This window comes from Tachysurus fulvidraco, chromosome 14 (assembly GCF_022655615.1).
Source record: "Tachysurus fulvidraco isolate hzauxx_2018 chromosome 14, HZAU_PFXX_2.0, whole genome shotgun sequence".
Classification (NCBI taxonomy): domain Eukaryota; kingdom Metazoa; phylum Chordata; class Actinopteri; order Siluriformes; family Bagridae; genus Tachysurus; species Tachysurus fulvidraco.
The window spans coordinates 12,219,216-12,229,215 of record NC_062531.1 but is presented as its reverse complement, the minus strand read 5'-3'; the positions used below and the strand labels follow the sequence as shown (position 1 = coordinate 12,229,215).

General features: G+C 42.9%; 1 protein-coding gene across 2 annotated transcripts in view; it reads left to right on the top strand.

The window, feature by feature from the left end:
• The first annotated feature begins 4,522 nt into the window (after positions 1-4,522).
• ythdf1 (YTH N(6)-methyladenosine RNA binding protein 1) overlaps positions 4,523-10,000 on the top strand; it is a 26,049-nt gene continuing 20,571 nt past the window's right edge. Inside the window, exons 1-2 of one of the 2 annotated variants that reach the window (XM_027167211.2) lie at positions 4,523-4,927; positions 5,501-5,525. In XM_027167211.2, coding sequence (XP_027023012.1) covers positions 4,901-4,927; positions 5,501-5,525 — 52 coding nt within the window. In that variant the 5' untranslated portion in view covers positions 4,523-4,900. Of the gene's footprint in view, positions 4,928-4,975; positions 5,153-5,500; positions 5,526-10,000 lie in introns of those variants that run through there. The other variant, XM_027167212.2, reaches the window with a different exon arrangement.

The following is a 10,000-nucleotide window of genomic DNA, read 5'->3' as shown; positions in this document are numbered from 1 at the left end:
CAGACCTGAGGTATAAGGGTATTTCAGTATGTTTGTATGAGTAGTATGAGATAATTAGAAGGATGATCTTGGATGAAAGAGCCTGAGGGAAGAGACCTTTACCATTGGTCTCATCTGGTCTCTCTCTGATACAATTCAGCATCGTATACTAGCCACACAGGTCTAACAGTTTATTCTGTTTTAAGTTTCCATGTTTACATACAGTATTGCATGTAATTCATGTATAATGCTACCTCTAAAATGCTCAGCACTGATTTTGAGGTATGATGCATTAATAATTTGTATTTTTAATAGAAACAGTTTTCTAGCAAGTTCTAGTATGTTAGACACATTTGAAATCACCCCCTGACAAGCTAATATAAAAGGATAAATAGGACAGACCTAGGCATCCATGGCAATAGAAACATTTGAGATAACCAAATAATTGTTTAATAAATAGGTTACATAAATGCCTCTGGTGTAGTGGATGTGTAATTTGAACACTGACATTTTTTTTATCCATTTAATACCTTAACTAAATGATTGTTAAGTAATTATTGGATTCAGATACTTATGTGAATATACTGGTGTCAGATATTAAGTAAAGAACATGCATTTAACCTTTGGCTTTACCTAATTCCATCCTTGGACATAAGAGAACAGCAGACAAAGATAATATAATTTTATACTCATTTTAGTACATTTACAACAATCTACACCACACCCCCACCATTATAACATAATTATAAAGCTTCTCTTTGAAGTAGTAGTTTAGCTATAACTAGCTTGTTAGTCCTAATCTTTTTCCACTTATTGCAGAACTACACCCACTGAACAGTTAGCCTACACTCTTGTTGTCTGTTGGATTATGAAACAAACCCCAAAACTAAAGAAAACCTAATAGAAATTTTAAAATCATAATGAGAGCCTCATTGTCATTTCTTTACACAATTTACCTTCACCACAGCAGATCATTCAATATGCATATTTGATTTGGCACAGGTTTTATGCTGGATAACCTTTTTGACACAACCCTTCCATTTTATCTGGGTTTGGGACCGGCACTGAGAGTTAACTCCTCAGTGGCTGGGTCGGGTCCATGCCTGAAATTCGAGCCCGGGCCTTGGCGGTAAGCATTGAGTCCTGCTGCATGTAAATATCCAAAAAACTGATCATATTGCAAGAAAACCCCACTGAGCTAGCAGGATTTTACACATCTTTAGACAGTCTGACTGATTTTTACCATTGTGTTTGTTCAACTGTCTCTTTACTCCAAGTAATATTTGCAGTAGACATAAAAATATGTAGCTTGCTTACTCAGTTACATTAGTTACATTAGTCAGAAGATAAAATTAGTCAGAAGATAAAATTTTCCAGGTCCACAGGGTGTCTACACTTCTGGAGTTGAATAAATATATATTCTGCAATTTGCTATTTGTTGTTAATGTGTGGATGAAAAATTACTTCTTTTTCCAGCAGCCTTGTTTTTTTTTAATACAAATCTTTTTATACTTAGATGATGGTTGTGCTCAGGCCAGACATTATGGAAAGATATTGAAGGATAGGTCTGTGACCATAAAACCATATAACTGCTTGGAATAAAGCAAATTATAATCTATTTTCTAATGCTTTTTCTTGTACTTCTTCTTTTCAAATCCACCCGGTGAGGTTGGACCTTACATTAGGTGAGGTTTAATGGTAAATACTGTATTGAGGATTTGATAAGATAAAGAAGTTAAACTGAAATGCCATTAATTACCCACGACAACTCAACACATATAACATCAACATTATATCTTGGTCATTTTTTTATGTCCCACTGTTGTCACAAAAAATAAAATCCCACTGTTGTCACAAAAAAGTTAAATAAAGAATATTCTCAACATTTTTTTTTCCTATTTAAGGTCTCTTTCTATGCAAAATGCAGTAGTTAATCCACAGAATACATCTATAAGGTGAAAAGTTATGTTGTGTTTGTTTAATGATTGCTTATCATATTGTATAGGATAGCTTTTGAATGAGGACTGTGTTTGAAGCTCACTTATTGAATTGAAAACATTTCTGTGCTATTAATAGCAAACCTAAAGCTGTACTAGACTTACAATCCATCTTTACCCAGAGGAGGAATGAGATTCAAGTACCTTACCTTTAAAGTTTCTACCTATAACAGGAATGTTACACCATGAGAGTAAATTTATCCATGGCAGAATAGAACTTTCTCGCTTCATGGAATTTGCCCAAACCCGTGTACATGAGTGAGTTTCTTGAACAAAGTAAAAAACCCTTTTTTGAGAGTGACAAAATAGAAATCCCTTGTACATGAAAACCAAGAATTGAAAAAGAAGAAAATGCGAACACCTTCAAATATCTAAATAGTAATACTTTCAGGTCTTTTTCAAAGGATTAACAAAAAAATTTTTAACATAGCAGCTGCTCATTAGATCATTATCAAAAAGTTGCAATTTATGCACAATAGGCATTTAAATGTTTTCATGAACAAGTGATTGTTTATCACCTTAATCAATGTCTTTAACTGTAATTCTCTTGCTGCCAATAACAGCAGATGAATCTTTAAATCCAGAAAACTTCTTTTGCCATCTAACCATCAGAGGCTGTATCTTGGAACTTCTCTCTTACTGTGTCAAATCCTCTTTGATTTTCCTTTCCTTTGGTTTTTTTTTTTTTCCGTTCCATGAGTCCAAAGTCACACGCTAAAAAACCCCACAAAAACAACGGCATGGATGCAATGAACTGTTTTCTGTTTTCAGTCTAGGACACAACCAGTGCTACTGGAGTTTATAAGGTGTCCCTGATGCCAAAAGAGTTGCTGAAAAGGAGCTGCTCTGGGATACCAGCATCTCTGATAAGCCTCAAGTCCATACAGCATGCTGTGCAGCATCTTTTGTATTAGTAGCTATTAATTACCACTCAGGCTTGTCCATTCTTGTAAGTGTTTTGCTGGGAAATTTCTCATAATCTGATAGTAGCCGACCTCCAGGATCATAAGGAGTATGGATCTCTTTACCTCAATTTCCATTCCGATGAACAGACGTTACTTGCTTAAATCTTTCATTTCTAGCAGCTAGCTTGTCCTGTATCTTCATATGAATGATATTTTTCCAGGTGTAATTACAACTTTTGTTATTGATCCCATTTTGATCCAGAAGCTGAAAGGTAAGTTTATAGGTATGCAGCACCTCTTAAAAGTTTAAAAGCTTACACCAGCCTTCACTCAAACCCACAAACTCTACCCACACGCACAGATTTCCCATTTGTTTTCTTTGATTATTTTCCCCCTAGCATTTATTTAAACCTAAATATTTCCTATGTGTTCTTTAAAAAAAATTTTAAGACCTTGTTTTCAGAGAGTTTAATTAAGAACTAGTATATTCAAATATATTAGGATTTTTATTAAACATTTCAATATTAAAATGAACTTTTTCTTTTTAAGTTTGGTTCAGGATCTGCTGACTCTGCCGTTTCACAATGGTTGTTTTCTTTTCCTCTGGTCTATTTATCTTATCTAAACACTTCATTCACAAGAAGACTCTTTCTTTGTTTTCATTCTATCTTACATCCTCCTGGTGACTTTAAATTGGCAACATGGCACGAAACTGCAGGTTTTCAAATCTCTGCCTTTGAAACATTTATACCCTTCTTTCATAATTTGTATAATAATGTATATGCTCACTCTTCTCTTACTTAATCGTGCAAGTCAAGTGCTATAATACTGTGTTCATTCCAATATTTCTGCACACACAATATTGTTTGAACATACAGTTTTTACACTGGTCAGTGCTGTTTTTGTTTATTGTCTTTTGTGTATTGTCTTGTATTTTTTTGTTTGCACTGTCTTGTCTTGCACTGTTTGCACCAGGTTGCACAGATGCACTTTATGTATCTAGGACTAACTTACTAAGTCCTTATATCTGTAGCACCGTGATCCTGGAGGAACGTTGTCTCATTTTACTTTGTTCTTGACTTGATTTGACTTGACTTGAAAGCAATCTGGTCCATAATCGTCTACCATTTCTTTAAAAATATGTCTCTAGCTCAAACTGCATTGGTGTGTATATGGTCGACAAAATAATCATTGTTGATCCAAACACAACAAACACTCTTCTTTTATGTGTACAATCCTTTCCAGCTGGACCCATATAAACAATGTGTTATTTTAACGCTGGGTACTGTTTCCCTTATACCTTAAGTCCATATATATAATATATTCACACTTGCTTGTTTTTATGGTAGTAACCTAAGCATAAGTGCTAAGTGGTATTTCTCCTTGAATAAATGATCGACGTCGCATCGAATAACATGCATTACTGTTATTTATGTCATCAAACTACTGGAAGCTGTGTCACTTCCTAGTGTTATAGGAAACAGGTCTCCCCCTTTTTTTTTAGTATTTTTGAGAAGCAAACAAATATGAGTAAATGTAATATTTTTTTAAATAAAACGACCATTTGCATTAATTATGTGTTTTAAAACAAACAAACAAACAGACAAGCAAAATAGTAAAAGAAGCTGGCAGTGTGTTCGTTACGTCATTCCGCTCTGTGAAGGTCCCGGATGGAGCTGGGGGAAGTGAACAGGGCTGCACAATAACTCAAGGCTGGAAAGTGTAGGGAAAAAAAATCTTAAAAGAACGCGCCGAGAAACGGAATTGGACTAAAATATAAAAACGTGAACTTCATAACAACCACAGCTACCGTCCGGTCCGGAGTTTTGTGTATTCGCTTGTTTGTGTTTGGTAGAATCTGGCGGTGGAACTTGCTGAGGATTTTGTGCCGTGAAAAATAACGTTACAGCAGCTAATAGCGCCAGCAGCCGAAGAAGGAAACACTGACTCGGAATAACGCTGAAAAACCCCAATAGTTTTCAGGACTCTTGGTGATTATAGAGGCTCGGTTGATGAATTATGTCTACCACCAGTATTGATCCTCAGGTAGGCCTTACTATAAGGTACATTTTCTGGAGGAATATCTGGTCATATCCATAGTTACTTGCTCTAAGCGCAGGTAAGCTATAAGGCCTTGGCTTGGACCTCGGAGCAGAAACCGGGAATGTGCTTCTCTCCAGTCTTAGCGTTAGCTAACGGCTATTGCGGATATGCTGCTCGCAAATTAGCTACATAGCTCGCTTGCATTTTGGTTTTATGAACCCAACCCCGGTGAGTGAGATGGGAAACACCAAGTTTGCTGCAACGTAGCATCGTTTCCATCAATTTCCCAAGAAACTGTCAGTAGAAAGCTCATAAGTGAGAGACGAAACAGAACTTAATACAGTAAACTAGCTAAGCGAGCTAACCAGCACTGCTCTTCAGTTACGTACGTTAGCTAATGTTATGGATTGGACTCGTTTAAAATTGTTGGCTTGATAGTAAAACTGCACGTTATTAGCTCCTAACGATTTAGCTAGATTTTTTTTGCTTGGTTTTTGGTTTTGTTTATTTGATTTAACTTGATGTATGTTTGTTTTCTCCGCATCTCTCCCGTGTTTGCGCCTAATGTACCTCAAGACATCGAAAGGACAAGATGCTAAAGGTAAGTTAACATAATATTAGCTGTCATATAGTGATTGGTTAGTGTAGTAAAGGTAAAAACGAAGCTAGCTGTGTTTAGGAGGCCGAACATCATCATCGCCGTTTGGTCTGTTTGTGAAATAAGACGCTTACATTTTCCCCTGGCCTAACGGGGATTTCTCTGTTTCCTTCATGATAATAGTGGCGATATCCCTGTTTCTGACACCGTTACTGCTCATACACTAATGTTTTTTAGACCCTGTGCCCTGCAACAAGAAGCTGAGGTTTACATTATCTTCATTACGAAACGCGTCTGCGATCAGAACCCTTATAACCCTCGTTAGTTTGAGACTACTTTGCCACCTTACTGGTGTTGACATTAATTGGCTATTTTCTAGGTAAAGCTACCACATAAGTGCACTGTTTGGTATATGGTTATGTCTGTTGCAGTCTGGACACCGACATGGTTGTGGCATTTCAGCCTGTGATAAATTGGTACAAGTGTGTCCTCAATCCACCACTAACATTGTGGTGTTAAAAAATCCAAGCAAATCCACTGTACCTATTATTATTATTATTATTATTATTATTATTATTATTGCCAACTAAAAGCTTCACAGCTATCATGTGATAATATGATATGTGATGATTAGAACGATTTTTTCCCCTAAACTTTAATTGTGCACATACAAAGTGTATTAACAAGGTAGACGTATCAGAAAGTGCAGGCGTCTGCAGTCAATTGTAGCTTCCTAGTGCTTTGCTGGGCACGACAGAGGTTGCCTTACAAATTGTACATAGATGGGCAGCATGGTCACTGAGTGCCGCTGAAGTGCACCATTCAAGTCTAGCTAATATCAACCTTTTTACTCTTGCCCGTGCCTACCAGTGTGTACCACTTTATACTTTGCATCTCTCAAAACTCAACCCTTCCACAACACTATGAAGAACGATATCTTATGTTTGTTAATCATCATCATTCTTGCTATTTAATTTAGTGAACCTGCATCTGCATGTTATTTTTTCTCAGATCATGTTTAGTGCATAATGCTCATTGCAGTAAAGCAGCTGGTGGTTCATTCATTCCCCAATTCATCAAGTCTAGTAGTCACAGAGTTACAGGCTTGTAATCACCACAAATATTCAATGCATACGGATTATTTATATCCAGGTAAACTTTCAACGGGTAGTTACTTTCCTGACATTTAACGTTTTAAGTGAGCCAGCTTTCTATAATGGTTTGGAGGTAAATAACAGGGTATAGATGAGGGCTTTATAAAGCACAGTGTGGTAATGTAGAGGTGATTCTGTATTGTTAGGTTGGAAGTTGTACCACATGTGAAAAATAGAAAGGTGCCTTTGCCCTTTTTTACAAATTAGAGAACAGCACTTAATTTGCATGGTTTAGCGGTGAAGTTTAGCAATAAGTGTACTGACACAGAATTATGTGTTTTTCATACCTTCATACATTCTAGCTGCAACGTGGGAAAACCACAGATTCCACGAACAATGTCATTTATTAGCAACATTTACTTTTCTTAAGCAGCAAAGTGTAATAAGTGGTATATTTACACCACCAGAACAGCAAACTATGTAGTCAATAATATAGATTTAATAAGCAAATATTTGTATATACAGCATAGTTAATTAAATGTGCTCCTCTTTTTTAATGCTGATTCTGTTGACATTATGTGCTGAACTCAGGGTTGAGGCGATTAACCCAAGTTGATAAGTAGGAATTTCAAGTTAAAGTTTTCTTTGTTTTTTCTGTCAGATATTCTGAGTTATGAGTTTGAGTTTTAATGCTGCATAGTTGCAAGTGCAACAGACTGGTTCTTGCAGTGTTCTCTCTCACTCACACTCTGTCTCTCACTCACACCCTGTCTCTCACTCACACCCTGTCTCTCACTCACACCCTGTCTCTCGCACACACCCTGTCTCTCGCACACACCCTGTCTCTCGCACACACCCTGTCTCTCGCACACACCCTGTCTCTCGCACACACCCTGTCTCTCGCACACACCCTGTCTCTCGCACACACCCTGTCTCTCGCACACACCCTGTCTCTCGCACACACCCTGTCTCTCGCACACACCCTGTCTCTCGCACACACCCTGTCTCTCGCACACACCCTGTCTCTCGCACACACCCTGTCTCTCGCACACACCCTGTCTCTCGCACACACCCTGTCTCTCGCACACACCCTGTCTCTCGCACACACCCTGTCTCTCGCACACACCCTGTCTCTCGCACACACCCTGTCTCTCGCACACACCCTGTCTCTCGCACACACCCTGTCTCTCGCACACACCCTGTCTCTCGCACACACCCTGTCTCTCGCACACACCCTGTCTCTCGCACACACCCTGTCTCTCGCACACACCCTGTCTCTCGCACACACCCTGTCTCTCGCACACACCCTGTCTCTCGCACACACCCTGTCTCTCGCACACACCCTGTCTCTCGCACACACCCTGTCTCTCGCACACACCCTGTCTCTCGCACACACCCTGTCTCTCGCACACACCCAGTCTCTCGCACACACCCAGTCTCTCGCACACACCCAGTCTCTCGCACACACCCAGTCTCTCGCACACACCCAGTCTCTCGCACACACCCAGTCTCTCGCACACACCCAGTCTCTCGCACACACCCAGTCTCTCGCACACACCCAGTCTCTCGCACACACCCAGTCTCTCGCACACACCCAGTCTCTCGCACACACCCAGTCTCTCGCACACACCCAGTCTCTCGCACACACCCAGTCTCTCGCACACACCCAGTCTCTCGCACACACCCAGTCTCTCGCACACACCCAGTCTCTCGCACACACCCAGTCTCTCGCACACACCCAGTCTCTCGCACACACCCAGTCTCTCGCACACACCCAGTCTCTCGCACACACCCAGTCTCTCGCACACACCCAGTCTCTCGCACACACCCAGTCTCTCGCACACACCCAGTCTCTCGCACACACCCAGTCTCTCGCACACACCCAGTCTCTCGCACACACCCAGTCTCTCGCACACACCCAGTCTCTCGCACACACCCAGTCTCTCGCACACACCCAGTCTCTCGCACACACCCAGTCTCTCGCACACACCCAGTCTCTCGCACACACCCAGTCTCTCGCACACACCCAGTCTCTCGCACACACCCAGTCTCTCGCACACACCCAGTCTCTCGCACACACCCAGTCTCTCGCACACACTCAGTCTCTCGCACACACTCAGTCTCTCGCACACACTCAGTCTCTCGCACACACTCAGTCTCTCGCACACACTCAGTCTCTCGCACACACTCAGTCTCTCGCACACACTCAGTCTCTCTCACGCGCACTCGCACACACTCAGTCTCTCTCACGCGCACTCGCACACACTCAGTCTCTCTCACGCGCACTCGCACACACTCAGTCTCTCTCACGCGCACTCGCACACACTCAGTCTCTCTCACGCGCACTCGCACCGTCTCTCTCACGCGCACTCGCACTCTGTCTCGCACTCGCACTCTGTCTCGCACTCGCACTCTGTCTCGCACTCGCACTCTGTCTCGCACTCGCACTCTGTCTCGCACTCGCACTCTGTCTCGCACTCGCACTCTGTCTCGCACTCGCACTCTGTCTCGCACTCGCACTCTGTCTCGCACTCGCACTCTGTCTCGCACTCTCTCACGCCCTCTCGTTCTCTCTCACACGCGCGCGTTCGCTCTCACACTCTGTTCGCTCTCACACTCTGTTCGCTCTCACACTCTGTTCGCTCTCACACTCTGTTCGCTCTCACACTCTGTTCGCTCTCACACTCTGTTCGCACTCTGTTCGCTCTTGCGCTCTCTTTCTCTCACACGCGCGCGCTCGCTCCCTCTCACACGCGCGCGCTCGCTCCCTCTCACACGCGCGCGCTCGCTCCCTCTCACACGCGCGCGCTCGCTCCCTCTCACACGCGCGCGCTCGTTCCTCTCACACGCGCGCGCTCGTTCCCTCTCACACGCGCGCGCTCGCTCCCTCTCACACGCGCGCGCTCGCTCCCTCTCACACGCGCGCGCTCGCTCCCTCTCACACGCGCGCGCTCGCTCCCTCTCACACGCGCGCGCTCGCTCCCTCTCACACGCGCGCGCTCGCTCCCTCTCACACGCGCGCGCTCGCTCCCTCTCACACGCGCGCGCTCGCTCCCTCTCACGCGCGCGCTCGCTCCCTCTCACACGCGCGCGCTCGCTCCCTCTCACACGCGCGCGCTCGCTCCCTCTCACACGCGCGCGCTCGCTCCCTCTCACACGCGCGCGCTCGCTCCCTCTCACACGCGCGCGCTCGCTCCCTCTCACACGCGCGCGCTCGCTCCCTCTCACACGCGCGCGCTCGCTCTCTCTCTCTCGCGTGAAATGCATAATCCAATTTCATCCATATAAACGATGCTTTATAGCACATACTTTATTTATTTCTGCTGCATTGTTTGTTGAACCCTTCCTCATATTATATTCAACTTGACTTGTAATGACTAAAAT